Source organism: Tiliqua scincoides, chromosome 10 (assembly GCF_035046505.1).
Source record: "Tiliqua scincoides isolate rTilSci1 chromosome 10, rTilSci1.hap2, whole genome shotgun sequence".
NCBI lineage: Eukaryota > Metazoa > Chordata > Lepidosauria > Squamata > Scincidae > Tiliqua > Tiliqua scincoides.
In genome coordinates, this window is record NC_089830.1 from 18,909,195 (window position 1) to 18,928,146 (window position 18,952).

The window sequence follows — 18,952 nt, forward strand, 5'->3', positions numbered from 1 at the left end:
GAACACGTTGATCTAAAATCTCTTTGAGACCAGGGGAATAATGGTAGATGTTTGTGCATTCACATTTATCCCCTACCACTCTGATTATCAAAGACATTTATCATGCAGAAGTAAAAATTAGACTTGATGTACATGAAGTGCTTAAAACTGTGCATCATTCCATGTACAAGTTCTGCAGTATTTCAGGACTGTACTTTTTCTTCAACTTAGGTGAGCTGCATTCTAAAGGCTTTAAATGCAGGTTTAATGCAAGTCTCTTGCAGCATGTTTACAAATTAGTTTAGATAAATGCATTGTCCTACAAATTAGTTATTTCTGGCTTTATGTAATATAGCTCCTGAATTTTTTCCAGCAGCATAATAAAATGGCTAATCAGGTGAATGGTAATGCGGTACAGTTAAAAGAAGAGGAAGAACCAATGGATACTTCCAGTGTAACTCACACAGAACACTACAAGACACTGATAGAGGCAGGCCTCCCACAGAAGGTGGCAGAGAGACTTGATGAAATATTTCAGACAGGTATAATATGCATTTCTTGTTTCTGATTGGTTATGAAAGTGAAGGCAAAAAATCAAATTTTTAGGTTTTTTAAAGTTGAAAAAATTGCTGTATTTTGCACTGTGTAGCTTTGAATGTTCTGCTGCTTTCACTTCTTTTGAGGTCAAATTGGGTTTGACATATGTTGACAGTATCTTAGGTCTTCAGGACACTGTAACTGCCTCATAGACTTAAAAAGTGGACATTCCAGCCTTCGTAATGTGTAATTTTACTCAATAAAATAATCATGTTCTTCCACAATTACCATTTATGGTGATTATGTTAAATATTTCAATAGGTGGCTTATTGGGGGGAGGAAATAGCTTGCTTGGCTTACTTGGGGTTTACTTTTGATTTCCACTCTCTATATGAATTTCATGCCTGTCTAGCTCTTAGTGGATAGCTCACTCTATATCAGTTTTTTACATGGGCTTAGCTTAACAATAATGGTTTGAATTAAGTTTACTTGCTTGGAACCTCTTGTATTCTAAAGAGAGAGAGAGGACACATGTTATGCTTTAGGAAACACATACCTTTATTTAGTGTGAAATAGAAACTTCTTCTTTCTCTTTAGTATGCGTACTGTGAACATATTTAGACACATCAGTGGAACTGCTTCATGCCCTTACCTCAAATACTTCAGTGGCAAAATTTAGTTTTATCATTTTCTAAAAAAATTAGAAACTGCAGAAACTCCTGCAAACTTTAGGCAGTTCAAAACAATACCATATGTGTCTTCATTATGTATTCTGGCTTATGTGGCTGATCTGTCTTGAAAGACAATCCCAATGAGTGCCTGCCAGCTAGTTTTTTTTTATTTCCTTAGAGATGCACATCTCTAGGCTGTACTATGATGATATCCACTTAGTGGCTTGAGTGTAGATGTCTTGAGAAAGGAACTTGCAGGATTTTAGAATGTGTTGCACTTAGGCTGTGTCGTGAAGATTTTAGGAAAATATCAAACTTTTAAAAAATGCATTAATGTTAAAACATTTATTATCTAGTATTAGTTCAGAAATATTCTGTACAACTCTATCTTCATGTGTAAAAAGAGTTACTTTACCCTGCTGGGGTTTCTTTTTGCCGTTGGCTACTTCTCATTGCATAGCTAATAACTTGGGGCTGAACTTCATGATTTTTAATCTGCTGAGTTTTGTCCCTGGATAAATGATGCAGGTGCCTTTCAATATGCAGGATCAATTCTGAAATGCAGTCTCTGTGCACTGCCATTCTGTGTGTTCGAGAGTAAGGGCTTTGCTAGCGTTGTTTAAAATACTGAAATATTCAAAACCACACTCTGGATACTTGATTAGAAGTCAGTACAAAAATCTGAGCATCTTACCTGATGGAACTAGCAATACTCCACAGTTCTCATAAGTTACTACTAACTCTAGGTCATGAAAAAGGAAGTACAGTACATGAAAATCTTCCTAAAAATGTGCTTCAGAACTTGGTTGTGGGTATGAACCTGTAAGCCTAATATTAGTGTACTTGAGGTACATAACAGGGCTCGAAATAATGTCACTGGCTGGAAAGTGTGTGGCAAAGTTAATGTTTATAGTTAAAATATCTATTATAGTATTTCCTTTTTGTAGACATGGGGAGAATTTTTCACTTGGGATTTTTTGAGGGGTGGGTGAAAGCTGGTTTTGTAAGTTGCACCAAAAGCTACTGTGGTTACAAAGCTGAATTTTTTCCTTGTGCATAATCTGTAATGGCTCCATTCTAAGAAAAGAAACCTTAAAGTGGTGAAACTTTTGGAATGTGAACCAGAGTTCATTATTTCAGACCCTGATATGTAGTATTGCTTTGTGCAGCAACCCAATTCCCAATATTTCTGGATATAATTTTTAGTCCACAGTAGCTAGTGCAAACTATTTAGCTCAAATTATTTCTTTTAGCAAACTAAAACAGTATTAAATTAAATAATTAATGTTTGTATAATTAAATGGGAATCTGTAACTTTTCTCTATTTTTAATTTTTTTAGGATTGGTAGCTTATGTTGATCTTGATGAGAGAGCAATAGATGCTCTTAGAGAATTTGATGAAGAAGGAGCCCTCTCTGTATTACAGCAGTTTAAGGAAAGTGACCTGTCGCATGTACAGGTAAGATGAGAGCTCCTGTGAACGAATTAAGTTCACAAATGTAGTATTATTTCTAACTTGACAAGCCAATAAACTTGCCTTTCAAAATAGCCCACTTTGAACTCAGATTGAAATTCTTTTGTGATATGTCACTTGATAACTATGTTAGGCTTTTGTTGCTAATGAAGTTTAGAGTTGCACGCATGTAGTAAGACCTATGGATTAGTGTCCCAAATTGTGCCTATTGGTAGTGATTGTTTTTAAAGAAATCCTATCAAATTTGTGTTAAGGATGCTGTTTAGTTTTTATAAACCTTCTATAGTTGGATGTTGTTCAAAGGTCAGTGGCTTCAGGTTGCTATGTATACCTTCCAGTTGAATTATTTCATAAACTGTATCTGCAGAACAAAAGTGCATTTTTATGTGGAGTTATGAAGACCTACAGACAGAGAGAGAAACAAGGAAGCAAAGTACAAGAATCCACAAAGGGGCCAGATGAAGCAAAGATTAAGGTAATATATAGATATGCTGAACTAAAAGTGCTTTGTTTTGAACAAGGGAGCAGATAAACAGGCTACTGACCTTTTTTTTAGGTATCTTTACAGTCAAGAGGATCATATTTTTCTGATGCAAACTTATGCTGGAGTAATTAGTCACATTTTTAAAAAAAGTTTATGTACTTCTTCCCTATAAATATATATGAAAGTAAATCATTATAATGTTGGAAATGTGGAGTCACAGAAGAGCAATTCATGTATAGGAGAGAAACCTGGGAGGCATGATTGTTATTTTCATGTGCTTTACGCATTGTATTTACTGACATTGAAATTATTGTTGTATGTTGCTTAAAAGAGGTATTTATGCAGCTGTTCTATAATGTATTCAAAGTAGTGGCCTGAGCCACAGTTTCTCTCTATATCCCCACTGGAAATTCCACCACAGTTGCCTATTTAGCTTGCTTGTTTCTCTCACCTGTACCACTTTGTTGCACTGTTGTCAGATATCTGGAAAGCCCCTATGAAAGGGAGACAGGTAAAGTTCTGCCAGGCCACTTATAGAGCAAGGAAGGAATATGACTCAGTTCTAGTGCAATATCCCCTCTCCCTAGAGCAAGTAAAAATTAGAACAATCATACTCTTCCCCCTCCCCCCTTGGCCCAGGCTTTATGTCTTCAACAAATTGAGTGTTGGGCAGTTCTTCTAGAGATACAGTGGAATTTCTTGCTGGATGTGGTGGGGAGAAGGTGTGAGCTGCCAAATATTTGCATTTATGGATGGTACAGTTCAATACTGACTTGTTAAAATCAAGAGAAAGATAACATCTGGCACCTCCATTCTCTTTGCTATTCAAGAGAGAGAAGACGCAGCAGCATCATGGAAGGCACAGGTATTACCAACTCATGTTAAAAGCAAGGAACATATAGTTTGTTCATACCCAGCACAAATTCCTCACTTAAGAGTTCTCCAGGATCATACTCCTCTCCTATATAAAGGACTATTTCAGGATATGAATTCCTTTCTTTAGCTTTTGCTTCTCCGAAACCATTCATGGCTGTCAAAATAGTTCTTGCTATTAAGCTGCCCGTTCCCCTTTGCCACTCCTTATGTCTGGAACCCTCTTACAGGATACCAATCTGATACTACTTCTCGCTCTTCCTTCTAAGCTCACGTATTCTGTGAACTCTTTAGCTTGTCCTGTAGCCCTTGATCCCCAACTGAAACGCAGCCAATGTGACTGCACTTAATCATTTCCTTAGTGCTTTCAGAAATGATGCCAATGTTGCTTACCCTGCCACTGCTATTTGGAGGCTGGCTTCTTTTAGTACAGTACATGGAAGCTTTAAGAATGATCCTCAGCAGTTCTTGGGCAGGATTCTTGAATCCCTTATCACGAGACTGTTTGATCGTCTTGTATATGGATTGTGTGTATTTTAGAAATGAGAAATTTGCTGGTCAGATCTCTCTCTCTCTCTCTCTCTCCCCAAAATCCCTTTTCAATATTCCCATATGGTACTTGTTGATTTTCAGTCTTGTGGCCTTAGCTGGGGTTTGCCACATTCTTTAGGCTGCCTTCCAAGCATCTTGAATCAGAGAAGACTTGGTCATATTGCTCTGTGATCTCTGTTGATCTTGCATGATCCAGAGGCTATGTCTTGATTAGGAGTCCTCCTAGAGCAGCACCCTCCCCATTCCATTATGCATTTTTCTAGAACAGGCCTGCACAACTTGTAGTCCATCAAGCTATGTATTGGTGCAACCAGCTATGGTGGCTTACTAGGTGTGTGGGGGCCTAGTAGGTGCTTGAGGGACCCCTCCCTGAGTGGTTGTCATTTTTGAAACCCTAGATATTCAGCAAAAACATTTAGTTGACTTGTATGGCTGGGCTGCATGTTTGGCTTGTATCAGTTGAGTAGGTCTACAGTGAAACTACTGTAAATCTCAGATATGCTAGAAGTTTTATGGGAAAGATTTATTTTGCAGTTTGGGATTGCTGAATGCCACTCCATTTGTGAACATTTTCTGCTTTTTCCCTTTTAAATTTAGGCTTTGTTAGAGAGAACTGGTTATACTTTGGATGTGACCACGGGGCAGCGGAAGTATGGTGGCCCCCCTCCAGATACTGTCTACTCAGGTTCCCAGCCTGGCATTGGCACAGAGGTTTGTATGCATAGCATATAGTTATCTGCATACTGTTCCTAATCCTAAACGGAACAATAGGTTATGGTTGCCTATTTTGTTGAATAATAAGTTTAAAGCAGCGGTTCCTAAATTTACTGTGATCATGGTGCCCTTCTTTTGTGGCGGCCTCTTTGTCCGGACTCTCTCAGGCACTGCCACCTTGGATTTCACATGGGAGAGAAGAAGCCATTAGGGGCACCCTGAGGTGCCGTGGCACACAATTTGGGTACCACTGGTGTAAAGGATATTTATCTAGTTCTAAAAACTGTTTAGTCAAATTTTGTAGTAAAATTCTTTCACTGCAAAGGCCTGCCGTATATATAATTGCTTTCCCCACCAGTAATTGTGTACTGGTAATTGGAGTTAAGGCAACTGTTATGTTCATGTGATGGAAAACGCTCTTGAATATGTCGCACCCCCCACCCCAAAGATAGATGACTCTTCATTTTGTTTCACAAGTATTTCTGACTAGTAAGTTCTCACTTCATTTGTTGACATCTAGTACATTGAGAGACTTGAGTACATCACCATATTCTTCTTTAACTGTTGCTTCTGTGTGCACAGACACATAGCAGATATGACGTTTTTGAAGGAGACAGTGGACTTTCACTGTCTTACAATGTTGTGTCCAAACAAACATTGGGCGCAGTCCAAACCTTGTCTTTGGTCGCAATAAAGCACATTACAGGAAGCCAGGCCGGTGCTCCCAGAAGCCCCAGAAAAATCAATGGAGGCTCCCGCGCTGGCTTCCTCCTGGCTCCTTGCGTCGGCTTGGTAGAGCCAACACAAGGGTGACAGGGGGGAGGGGGGAGGGAAGCGTTCCTGGGAGGGAGGGTGATGGGCGGCCTCAGGGGCGGATGCGCGGTGAGCTGGAGGTGGGGCTGGGATCCAGCAGTTATGCCGGATCCCAGTCCCCGTCCCCAGGGAGAATGGAGCGGCTTCAAACCGCTCCGCTCTCCTTGGACTTGTGCCACCTCAGGAGGTGGCGCAAGTCTGAGGAGACCCATTAGGGCCAGCAGCCCTTACCCAAGGGTAAGGGGAAAAGTTTCCCCTTGCCTCTGGCTAAGCCGCTGCTGGCCACAATCCTGCGCTGGATACAGCACAAGCCTCCTGACTTGCCTGTTCCAGCGCAAGTTAAGATTGTGCCATTGTTCCCATTCTTGTTTCCTAGAGGTGTAACTGTCACTCAGTTGTTTACATATTGACTCAGATGTTTACATACTGACATTTTCGTAGTTGATTTTCCTTTACCTCATGGAAAACATGCAAAATTCATCAGTCTTTGCCAGCATGTAACACTGGGCAGGACTGTGTTCTTGCATACTTTTAGGTCACTAATTATTGTTTTCCTGATTTACTGCTCCTTTAATCCTGCCACCTGTCTTGTTAATGTCCTTGCAGTGAGGTGAAAATGCTGTGCTCATCTGAACAACACTAGAAATGTGTTAAACTTCTTTTTTAAAAATTCCTAATGTTCTCTGAAGGTTCACATCAAATTGTTAACAACTTGTCTGGGGGCAGTTGCTTGGAATGGCTTTGTACTGTCACTTTGCTGTATGGACTCCAGAAAGCAAAATAAGGAACTCAGAAAATCAGGCATCGTCTCAAGGAGTTAGTTGCTTCTTGGGATGTAGGTCACAAGCTTTATGTAGATGCAAGACTACAATCCTAAGTTCACTTATTGCAGAGTAAGCTCCACTGAATTCAAAGGGGCTTGTTTCTGAGTGACAGTGTGTAGGATTGCCATGTCATTCCTTGTGTTTCCTGACCATTCACAGCCCAGTTCTGACCTCCTCTGGAACAAGCAGGCCACAGTGATACAGGCAGCAGGTCACCATGGGTTAAGGGGATATTTTTCCCCTTACCTCATGTCGAGCTCCAGCCTGCCTTATGGGGCTACTTTGATCTGAGCCAGCTATTTAGCTGGTGCAAATCTGAGCAGCCCGTGTGAGGCTGCAAGGCCCAGGCAGGGAGGTTAGGATTTGGCTTGCATCTGGCTTGCTGCCAGTCTCTTACGTATGATGCAAAGCTTAAAGGCACAGGTATGCCAGTGTGAATCTGAAATCCAAGGACTACATGCCTAGTGGAGTTTTGACTTGTCTCTTTAATCCAAGGGAGTTAAGCAATGTGGTACAGGCAGGAAAAAATTAAAAATCTGTGTTCATTGAAGTTTCAGGGTAAGCCAAAAGTAACTCCCTGAAAATTGTGGCCAGTGAATTTAAAATGGGTTTGTTTTCCTTCAGGTGTTTGTTGGCAAAATTCCTCGGGACTTGTATGAAGATGAATTGGTGCCGCTGTTTGAGAAGGCGGGCCCAATTTGGGATCTGCGGCTCATGATGGATCCCCTTTCTGGTCAGAACAGAGGCTATGCTTTCATCACCTTCTGTAGTAAAGATGCAGCACAAGAAGCTGTCAAACTGGTGAGTACTCTGTTGTACTAAATCTGTAAATGTACTAAAATGGAGAGAGGTGAAAAGCGGTGTGACCCAAGGATCTGTCCTGGGACCGGTGCTTTTCAACCTCTTCATAAATGACCTGGAGACAGGGTTGAGCAGTGAGGTGGCTAAGTTTGCAGACGACACCAAACTTTTCCGAGTGGTGAAGACCAGAAGTGATTGTGAGGAGCTCCAGAAAGATCTCTCCTGACTGGCAGAATGGGCAGCAAAATGGCAGATGCACTTCAATGTCAGTAAGTGTAATCATGCACATTGGGGCAAAAAAATCAAAGCTTTAGATATAGGCTGATAGGTTCTGAGCTGTCTGTGACAGATCAGGAGAGAGATCTTGGGGTGGTGGTGGACAGGTTGATGAAAGTGTCGACCCAATGTGCGGCGGCAGTGAAGAAGGCCAATTCTATGCTTGGGATCATTAGGAAGGGTATTGAGAACAAAACGGCTAATATTATAATGCCGTTGTACAAATCGATGGTAAGGCCACACCTGGAGTATTGTGTCCAGTTCTGGTCGCCGCATCTCAAAAAAGACATAGTGGAAATGGAAAAGGTGCAAAAGAGAGCGACTAAGATGATTACGGGGCTGGGGCACCTTCCTTATGAGGAAGGGCTATGGCGTTTGGGCCTCTTCAGCCTAGAAAAGAGACGCCTGAGGGGGGACATGATTGAGACATACAAAATTATGCAGGGGATGGACAGAGTGGATAGGGAGATGCTCTTTACACTCTCACATAACACCAGAACCAGGGGACATCCACTAAAATTGAGTGTTGGGGCGGGTTAGGACAGACAAAAGAAAATATTTCTTTACTCAGCATGTGGTCGGTCTGTGGAACTCCTTGACAGAGGATGTGGTGATGGCGTCTGGCCTGGACGCCTTTAAAAGGAGATTGGACAAGTTTCTGGAGGAAAAATCAATTACGGGGTACAAGCCATGATGTGTATGTGCAACCTCCTGATTTTAGAAATGGGTTATGTCAGAAGGCCAGATGCAAGGGAGGGCACCAGGATGAGGTCTCTTGTGATCTGGTGTGCTCCCTGGGGCATTTGGTGAGCCTGATGTGAGATACAGGAAGCTGGACTAGATGGGCCTATGGCCTGATCCAGTGGGGCTGTTCTTATGTAGGAGGCTGTGGTGACTGCTGTTCAGACTCGGGCACAACTTGTAGCAAGTAGTTTGTGGTTAGCCACATGCTGTGTGTTGACCTGCTTGTATATAGGATTCAGGATATTCAAAATTTGTAAATAACATTGCACCCAGACTTCCATAAATTCAGCACAGCAAACTGCTCTCTTTAAAATTTCTGTTAATTTAAGGCACTTTTCCATTTAATCAAGTCCTCTGCCTGGCATTAATAAAGAAAATTGCAGACTGAATTTAGCTAAGTCCTCCTGCAGGCTTGAGTTCCAGCATGGAAGGAAGGTGGAATATAAATGGAATAAAATTTAGATGAATAAAAAAGCATGGATGATCCAGAAAGGGTTGGGTGAAGTTTCTCACCAAAAGCTCTTAAATAAAGCTAGTACAGTGGATCCTCCTTATCTGCGGATTTGAGCATCCGTGGATTTCAAGCCCCAGCTCAGAGGGTCTTGGAGGGTCTCCTGGAGGCAACCAGAAGCCACTTTTGGTTCACGCCCGCAACCTCTGGTTGCATGTAGGAGGTATTTTGAGGCTAGAGAAGGCCTGCAGCTCGCTCCACGGTCCTTCCTCGGCGTCAGAACACCTTCCATATGTGATTGGAAGTCATGGAACTGATCATCTCCTTCTGAAGTCACTGGGAGGCCAGTGCAATCTCTGGAGAGTCCAGAAAGCTCTTGATTGAGTCCCTGCATCCCCACAACCCTAGCCCCCCCTTGCCCTCTGCAGCTTTCATTATCAATGGATACCGAGGACCCACCATGGTTAAGGGATAAACTGGTTGAGTCCTCTTCTGGATGGATAACTGGCTTAAAGATAGGAAGCAGAATCTGGGAATTAACAGTTCTCCCAATACAGAAAAGTGGCGGCATTCAAGGATTTTCCATAAGCCTTGTCCTATTAAAGCTGCATAAATTAGCTGGTGTTTGGGGTAATTAAGTTAGCCAAATTTGCAGATGACATCAAAGTGTTTCAGGTGGCAAAATAACAAGCATTCTAGGAAATGTTCCCTCAAAACTAAGTTGACTGAGCAAGAAAATGGCAGGTAATACTGTGTAAGTATCATGCTGAATGAAGCGTGGGGTGTATGTGTGGTATACCTAAAATTCCCATTACACTTCAGTGTACACATTAGTGCATGTGCTAATGATAACTTGCATTTTACAATCAGTCTTTGGTTCATAGCAGAAAATTAGCATAAATATTTCATGTGCTGCAGCAAGGAAAAGATAAATTCAGTGTTGGGAAAAAGATTGAAACTAGAACAAGTATAAAGGTGTTATATAAATTTTGGTGTGTCTTCTGTTAGAAAACTTTCTGAAATTCATGTCACTCCATCTCAGAAAGGGTATTTGTGTACATGGAGAAAGCGCATTGAAGGGTTTAACTAAAATGTTCACAGGGCTGAAGTAACTCCCTTTGAAGAAGACCTTAAGAACTAGTTTGGGTAATGAATTCATTTGGATGGCTTTTATACAGAATTAGCCACTTTGGAGGATTCTGTTAGCTTTCTCTCCCTGACATTTTTTCTCAGTGACATACTACTAAAGATCATGGAGGCTCCATTCTTAGCTGTCTTGATTATGTTCTGCTGGTGAGCTTTCCAGCAGTATTTTTCTGGTAACTGCTGGGAAAAAGCTGATTTGGACACCAATCTGCTCAGAACCAACAAAGTAAATTTTGGCTTATATTCTTAAGTTATAAAGTCTCCATATAATGTACTAAAATAAAAGTGTCAGAATATTAAGTTGGCCAAAATTTCAAGGATGCTGTTGAGAAATAACCTGGATTTTACTGAAAACTTAAATCTTGCCCTGTTAGCACAATTTCTGCACCCTCTTTTGTAGTAAATAGCACTGTATTGCAATGTCATCATAAAAGGAGATGGGAGAGAGTTTCTATTGTTCTTTAATTTTAACAAAAATGAGTTATTTGCTTTTTCTTTCAGTGTGACAACTATGAAATCCGTCCTGGTAAACACCTTGGAGTATGCATCTCTGTGGCAAATAATAGGCTGTTTGTTGGATCAATTCCAAAAAACAAGACCAAGGAAAACATACTAGAAGAATTCAGTAAAGTCACAGGTACAGAGTTGAGACCATGAGGCTTGTGTTGTAAAATCTGTATCAGGGTGGCCAAACTTGCTTAATGTAAGAGCCACGTATAATAAACTTCACTTGTTTGAGGGATGCAAGAGAGATGTTTGAGAGCTGCAATATTAAGAAGCATTTAAATTCTTAACTATATTTACTCACCATGAACATTAAACTCATGTTTTAATCCAGCGAACTCTCAGTTGATACTTAGTAAATAGTTATAAATTGAAAAATTTTTTATTTACCTTTTATATTAATTGTGATGCTCAGCCAATGTATTTTAGTGAGCTACCCATGGCCCGTGAGCTTTGGTTTGGCCATCCATGATGTATCTAATTTCACTTGCACCAACAAGCTGACCATTGTCAATTGTAAATATGCCTGTTATGATGCTGAACTTATTTACAAACTATATCTTAAGTTTGAGGTGCTTGCTGTTAGGGTGTCTGAGAGAAATGAATTTGCATTTCATCTGATCTTCTACTGGACACTTCTGATTTTGATTTGAAGTTTCTAGGAATTTGGAGATGTGGAATTATGGGCCTAATGAAAATAGAACTTCAAGGGAATTTCAGGCTGATCTTTCATTGTTTACATCAGGACCTATTACTTGCAAAACTTAAAAGAATATGCTCTTCACTCTCCCCCTTTCATTGTCTTAATAGTTGAGGGGCAGTGACTGAGGGGAGGGTGTGTGTGAGAATTTCCATGCAACTTGGAAGCTTTTGTTTTCTTTACTGCCTCTGTTGGGGAAGGAATGTACTGCACCAGAGCTCCAAGCAGGAACCTCTTAGAGCCCAATCTTATACATGTCTATTCAGAAGTAAGTCCCATTACTCCCAGCTTACTCTCAGGTAAGTGTAGATAGGGTTGAGCCACACTTTGCATCATGTTGACAGCCCAGGCATTTTAATGTAGGAAACAAGTTTACAAGTCTCCAGAAGCAGGGAGGAGAGAAGTGGTACAGTACTAAACTCACAGTAGCAAGTGGAGATATCTAAGTTGGGTGGAACCTCTCCAACCTGACAGGCTTAAGTAGTCTGAAATAAAAACCAACAAGAGTGGCAACAAGGGGAAACAGCATTTCAAGTCATCCCAGTTATTGGAGGAATCTCTCCCATTCAGAGTTCCTTAGATAGATCTGATAAGTGATGGTGGAGGCCAACAGGGTGGTCCTCGTTATCTGGGGTTCAGATTCAGGGAGAATGATTGCAGATGTCCCTGGGTCCTCCTATCCAGTGTTCAAATTCTGCTGGGTCTTGGTCAAAGAAGCATCAGTGCTTAGAGGTGGTGCAGTATTCATCGAATACGAGGATGGAACCATGTTTGGAGTATTCCAGTTCTCGTTAACAACTGTGCTTAACTGAATGCATGTATTTTAGTTCTGTATTGATTGAATTAAGTAGTGTGCTAATGTCAAGATCTGCTTGTACTGAAGTATCTCTGTTTCAATTGGCTTTTCAGGTTAGAAAGATGTTAGTCCTCATGTTACCTCCAGGTGTCTTGTTTTTACAGAGGGTTTAGTGGATGTAATCTTGTACCATCAACCTGATGACAAAAAGAAGAATCGGGGATTCTGCTTCCTAGAATATGAGGATCACAAATCAGCGGCTCAAGCTCGGCGTCGACTGATGAGTGGGAAAGTAAAAGTCTGGGGAAATGTTGTTACTGTGGAGTGGGCTGACCCAGTAGAGGAGCCTGATCCAGAAGTCATGGCAAAGGTAAAAAAAACACAACGCAGGTTGTAGATCTGCACTAAAGATTTTCCTCTGTGGCCATAACTAAACAAAGCATATTATCTGTCATGTAGACTTTTGTAGGGAGACATTGCTAACCATTCTCCAGTGGGGTCTCCATGTATGTCTTAGTCCTTCCAAGTGGGTAGCTCCTCCCTCTCAGATAGGCAGGCCAGAGTTTTTTGAACTTCCTGGGGGGGGGGGGCTTCCCAGACTGACCTAGCCTTTCTGCGAAGCAGGACAGAGCAGAGCCGAACCCCCCACTGGAGAAAGCAGGGAGGGGAATTTTCCTTTTTTCTTTTATTTCCTCTTAACTCCCCCCCCCCCCGCAGCTTTGCAGCCAGGCAACCTGCCTGCTGTTTTTTGTTTTATAATTTTTGCTTTTTCTTTTGGTCCATATTTGACCAGCAGGCCACTGCTACATCTAGTGTATGCTTTTCTTAGGTGTAATTCTTATTTATAATAAGAATAAAAGAATAGCCTTGGTACTCTTCTAATCTACCTTAAGGCAAGGATTACTAAAATGCCCTTCTCTGACTTTGCTCCGTATTTCTCACTGCTCTACAGGGAATCCAGTTCAGGATGGGGTAAAGATGAATGTCTGCTTGTATTTCCTGAATGGTATTAGGAAAGCAAGGGCTGATGAATATCTTGCCTAATGGGCTCTGCAGAAGCCCTTTAGGCAAGATAGCATAAATAGCATGGAAATAGCATAAATCATTAGCTGAATCATTATTTTCCTCCTTTGAGGGCAAAACAAACTGGAAAGTTTCTTGTGATAAGATAGTGTGCTAGTTTTCTTGAAGATCCAAGAGCATAAGGGGATGGTACAGCTCAGAATCACTAGCGCACCTGCTCTAGACTAGTATTCCAGAATAGGATGTAAAATTCCAATGTCTTTAACAGGTGAAAGTTCTGTTTGTCAGAAACTTGGCCACTACTGTGACAGAAGAAATACTGGAGAAATCTTTTTCAGAGTTTGGAAAACTCGAAAGAGTGAAGAAACTAAAAGACTATGCTTTTGTTCATTTCGAAGATAGGGGGGCAGCGGTCAAGGTACATATTTATTCATTTCCTGTATTTCTATCCCAGCTTTCTCCCTGAAGGGGACGCAAGGCAGCGTACAACAAGAAATACAAAAACATAGGAACACAGTAAAAAACAAATTAAAACATTAAAACCCTTCACAGTAAATGTATTCACAAATAATGTACTCACCATTCTCATTCGCTGAACATTAATCAAAATGCACGTGAACTGGATTTTACAGAATTTAGACTAGCACTAGCTCACATAGCATTAAAACACTGGGCTTTGATCTCCCACCCTCCTTTGTCTGCATAGCTCAGTGATGATAGTCTTCTTTCTCTGACACTGTTGTGAGAGGGGCAGGCTTGTTCACAATAATCTAAAATGTGGTTTATGATTAGTTTTTCATTCTGTCTTAGACTAGGTCACTAAGTATATTTATTTTAGGCAAGCCACTTTACCGTCCTTTTCAATATGGGCTAATGCTCACCTGTGTTTAAGTATCTTAATTCTTACTGCCTGCATGTGAAGTGCCGCAAACACTCAAAAGCATTGTGTGGCCACCAGATCTTTTCGTTGATTCATCGGGAATTATTACCATTCCGCATGCTTTGTGTTTTAATGTTTATGGGTTGTATCTCAGGAACGTTAGTTACGAATAAGTCCTATTGAAATCAGTGGGGCTTGAAGAGAATCACAACTGCCTTGTCTCCATTGATTTCAGAGGTGCTTAGTCAGGATTCACTTTTTTATGATACAACCTCTTGCTCTTTTTCTTGCGTAGGGAGGATTTTGGTGGTGCATTTTTTACATAGCATGTAAAGTCGCACGCACAGCCTCATAAGAACTTGTTCAGGAAGATAATGCCTATCTCCTGCTCCACTGCTCCCATATCTCCTGCTCCACTGCTCCCATATCTCCTTTCCTCCTAAACATGTAAGAACATAAGAACAGCCCCACTGGATCAGGCTATAGGCCCATCTAGTCCAGCTTCCTGTATCACACAATGGCCCCACCAAATGCCCCAGGGAGCACACCTGATAGCAAGAGACCTGCATCTTGGTGCCCTCCCTTGCATCTGACATAGCCCATTTCTAAAATGAGGAGGTTGCACATACACATCATGGCTTGTAACTCGTAATGGATTTTTCCTCCAGAAACTTGTCCAATCCCCTTTTAAAGGCATCCAGGCCAGATGCCGTCACCACATCCTGTGGCAAGGAGTTCCACAGACCAACCACACGCTGTTTAAAGAAATATTTTCTTTTGTCTGTCCTAACTCTCCCAATACTCAATTTTAGTGGATGTCCCCTGGTTCTGGTGTTATGTGAGAGTGTAAAGAGCATCTCTCTATCCACTTTACCCTTCCCATGCATAATTTTGTATGTCTCAATCATGTCCCCCCCAGACATCTCTTTTCTAGGCTGAAGAGGCCCAAACGCCATAGTCTTTCCTCATAAGGAAGGTGCCCCAGCCCAGCAATCATCTCAGTTGCCCTCTTTCACACCTTTTCCATTTCCACTACATCATTTTTGAGATGCGGCGACCAGAACTGGACACAATACTGTAGCAATGCTCCACTTCCCACTTTGTTCTCAGAAGATGGCGAGGGTTGAGAGCCAGAGTGGGAAATTGCTGCTACTGCTTTTTCTTCACAGCACAGTGCCAGTTGAACCTCCTCCCGCTGCCTTCCTTTCAGGATGCCTTCATGACAGTGCTCTGTGTCAAAACAAAATGCTAGTAGCGCTTTAAGGTTAGAAAGAAGACTGGGACTTGCCTAAAGTAGTTTTGTGCTTTACTACTATCTGCAAGTCTGATGAACAAATCTGAATATGTGTTGTGGAAACTTAAGCATAAAATGAAAGATTGCATTTATTCATTATATAACACATGGGTTAAAAATGTTTGTTCCTTGGAGGGGCAAGATATGATATCCTGAAGGCATGCTATACTCCCTTAAAAATAAAATTTAATTTCTTTCGCTTGTCAAAACAGGCCATGAATGAAATGAATGGAAAAGAGATAGAGGGGGAAGAAATTGAAATAGTGTTAGCCAAACCTCCAGATAAGAAAAGGAAAGAACGCCAGGCTGCCAGACAAGCCTCCAGAAGTACTGCGTGAGTTTTTATTTCCATTGGTTCTAACTTGGCATAAAGACTGGGCTCCATGGAGCCAACAATAAACATTCTCTTCAACTTTGATATGCTAAATTCTGCCTGAAATTGGAGTTGGGGAAAGGGAGGAAGAAGCAATGATTTAAGACAGCCGTCTCCAAACTGCAGGACAGCTGTGTTTAGAAAAAGCCTTCCTTGTGTGGCGCTTTGCATTCTGCAACACAGAATCTTATATTTCCCACCAATCTTCTCACAAACTCATGCTGGGCAGCTGCTTCCGCTGCCTGTTGCCCCAGCAGGCTGTGTGCCTACTTTCCGGGTAGAAGCAGCTGCCCAGCCTGGGATTGTGAGAAGATGGGCTGGGAAGATAAGACACTGCAGTGCAGTGCAGTACAGAAAGCGCCACAAGGGAAAGACTTTTGTAAACACCAGATCCGTCCCACGGGCCAGGGTTTGGCACTGTCTAATTTAAGGAATCTCACAAAATACACATTAATGCTTTTTTCCCCCCACCTCCTTCCTAGGTATGAAGATTATTATTACTACCCCCCACCTCGTATGCCACCGCCTATTAGAGGCAGAGGTCGTGGAGGGAGAGGCGGCTATGGCTATCCCCCAGATTACTATGGCTATGAAGACTATTACGATGATTATTATGGCTATGACTATCATGACTACCGTGGTGGCTACGAAGATCCTTACTACGGCTACGATGATGGCTATGCTATAAGAGGAAGAGGAGGAGGAAGGGGTGGGCGAGGCGCACCTCCACCACCTAGGGGGCGGGGAGCACCACCACCAAGAGGTAGAGCTGGCTATTCCCAGAGGGGGGCACCAATGGGACCACCAAGAGGAGCCAGGGGTGGGAGAGGGGGCCCTGCCCAGCAACAGCGAGGACGTGGTGCTCGTGGAGCCAGGGGCAACCGCGGGGGCAACGTGGGAGGCAAGAGAAAGGCTGATGGGTACAACCAACCTGATTCCAAGCGTCGCCAGACCAACAACCAGCAGAACTGGGGCTCCCAACCCATCGCCCAGCAGCCGCTTCAGCAAGGTGGTGACTATGCCGGTAACTATGGTTACAATAATGACAACCAGGAATTTTATCAGGATACTTATGGGCAACAGTGGAAGTAAGACAAATAAGGAGGGTGTGGGAATACTGACAAGATAGAATTTGGCTATAGCTCTACATCCTTCCCAAAATTGGCTTAATGTTTCATCCTTCAGTAGTGATTGGCTGCCATTTGTATTGGGCTGAAGAATCACTCTATTGTGTATATACTCAAGTCTTTTATTTTTTTTCTTTTCTCATAAATGCACTTGGACATTACTGAGCTTGCAGAATTCCCAAACTCAGTTTGGGGATACAATGCTTTTTATCGTTTTAGGCTTCATTTTAGCAGTTTATCAGCAAGGATGGGCGACACTGTTTAAATCATGATTTTGCAAACCTTCTGTTTTTGGACAGTTTCATTTTTTTTGAATTTGGGATAGACTACATAGGCATATGCTGTACATAAAGTAAAGCTAGTACTTTGTCTCCGTAGTTTTAAGAAATTAAAACAAAATTAAGTTTTCTTGTATTGAAAATAACATGACTGTATGTTTTGCATTCCTAGAAGTAGGTTAACTGTGTTTTTAAATTGTTATAACTTCACACCTTTTTGAAAATCTGCCCTACAAAATTTGTTTGGCCTAAACGTCAAATCCGTGGCAATTTGTTCCTTGATGTGATTGTATTTCCAATTTCTTCTTGTTCATGTAAAATTTCAATAAAACTCAAAAATCTATTCAAAACATTACCTATTTCAAATTCAATTGTGTCCTAAAACATTATTTTATTGGTAATTGTTGCAAGAAACATAAAAAAAACTGCCTATGTGAGTGATCAAATTCATGCAAAATCTCTTGCAATTTCCAACATCCAAAGCATTGGTGGCATGCAAGTCAGAGCTAGGCCTAATAATAGAATCAAATCGAAATTTATTAATTGGTGCTCTAATCTAGTTGCATTTAACTTTGAATTGGTTGCTTTCTTAACAGCTTCAAGTACATCTGAACACTTGTGCAAACCACTTTTAGTCAGATGTGAGAGAAGGATTGTGTAGGAAGGCAAGTCCATAAAAATTAACCTTTTTATGTTACTAATGTGGGATAACATCTAATGACTCCAACACAGTTTTGTAGTGCTCAGGCGTGAAAGAAGAGACTATGTACGCTCAGTTTCGAATGTAAAATTGTTTCTGTTTCCAGTCTTTGCTTTGAACAAAGAGATCGGTTGTAAATTTTTATCAAGTACAGTCAGTAGTTTTTGTACTATAAATAACAGACAGGATTACTAATTTAATTAAAACTTTAGGTTTTTACTCCTTGCTGAATTACTGATTTTAAAGTGCAATTTTCCATTGATTTGAGGTATTAGTTTTAATCTTCAGGTTATATTGAGAACTTTTTGTATTAGCCCTGTTTTGATATCCATCCTTTCTCTTTTTTTAACATGCGTTTGACTCTCAATTCATGATGCTTGGTTTCACCTGTTTGAATCCTTTGCACTGTGCTGTACTACAGTGGAGTACACCTGCATTTCCAAAGGTCTTAAATTTTCAGACAAGATTGGGCACTTTGATTGTCCATAACAAATACTTTGCTCCTGAGTTCTGAGATTGCGTTTTGATTAGGTCTTGTGAAAATATGAAAGTTGCCAGGAGAGAACCCACTGCTTATCTGAACCTCCTTTAGCCTCTGTCTGTGTGGAAGAATTACATTGTTATGTTGCAAAATATTTCTTCTCACAGTTTTGTTTGTTGTGAATTAGGAAGATTAATTCACAAAGTCGCAGCTTAACTCTCATTTGAAAGAGGGGGAAAATCTGCTTCTAAAAATGAGTTTTCCCTTTTGTATCCAGCCAGAGGAGCAGGGACCAAAATTATCTTTTAAAAAAATGTAGACCTTGCTCATGATTATGATCAAACAAAATCCTGTAGCTCTTTGTGACATAAGATGTCTTTGCTTCTGTTTGAGTAAAGCTTCAGGATTGTGCTCATGGTTATCTGGTTTTCAGGTTCGTTTAAAAATAAAAAAGGCT

General features: G+C 41.2%; 1 protein-coding gene across 4 annotated transcripts in view; it reads left to right on the plus strand.

The window, feature by feature from the left end:
* HNRNPR (heterogeneous nuclear ribonucleoprotein R) overlaps nt 1-17,667 on the plus strand; it is a 26,556-nt gene extending 8,889 nt beyond the window's left edge. For 2 of the 4 annotated variants that reach the window (XM_066638330.1, XM_066638332.1), the window contains exons 2-11: nt 356-521; nt 2,528-2,646; nt 3,029-3,136; nt 5,168-5,281; nt 7,546-7,722; nt 10,841-10,976; nt 12,504-12,709; nt 13,631-13,780; nt 15,749-15,870; nt 16,392-17,667. In XM_066638330.1, coding sequence (XP_066494427.1) covers nt 365-521; nt 2,528-2,646; nt 3,029-3,136; nt 5,168-5,281; nt 7,546-7,722; nt 10,841-10,976; nt 12,504-12,709; nt 13,631-13,780; nt 15,749-15,870; nt 16,392-17,001 — 1,899 coding nt within the window. In that variant the 5' untranslated portion in view covers nt 356-364 and the 3' untranslated portion in view covers nt 17,002-17,667. Of the gene's footprint in view, nt 1-352; nt 522-2,527; nt 2,647-3,028; nt 3,137-5,167; nt 5,282-7,545; nt 7,723-10,840; nt 10,977-12,503; nt 12,710-13,630; nt 13,781-15,748; nt 15,871-16,391 lie in introns of all 4 variants that reach the window. The other 2 variants (XM_066638331.1, XM_066638333.1) reach the window with 2 other exon arrangements.
* The last annotated feature ends 1,285 nt before the right edge of the window (nt 17,668-18,952 follow it).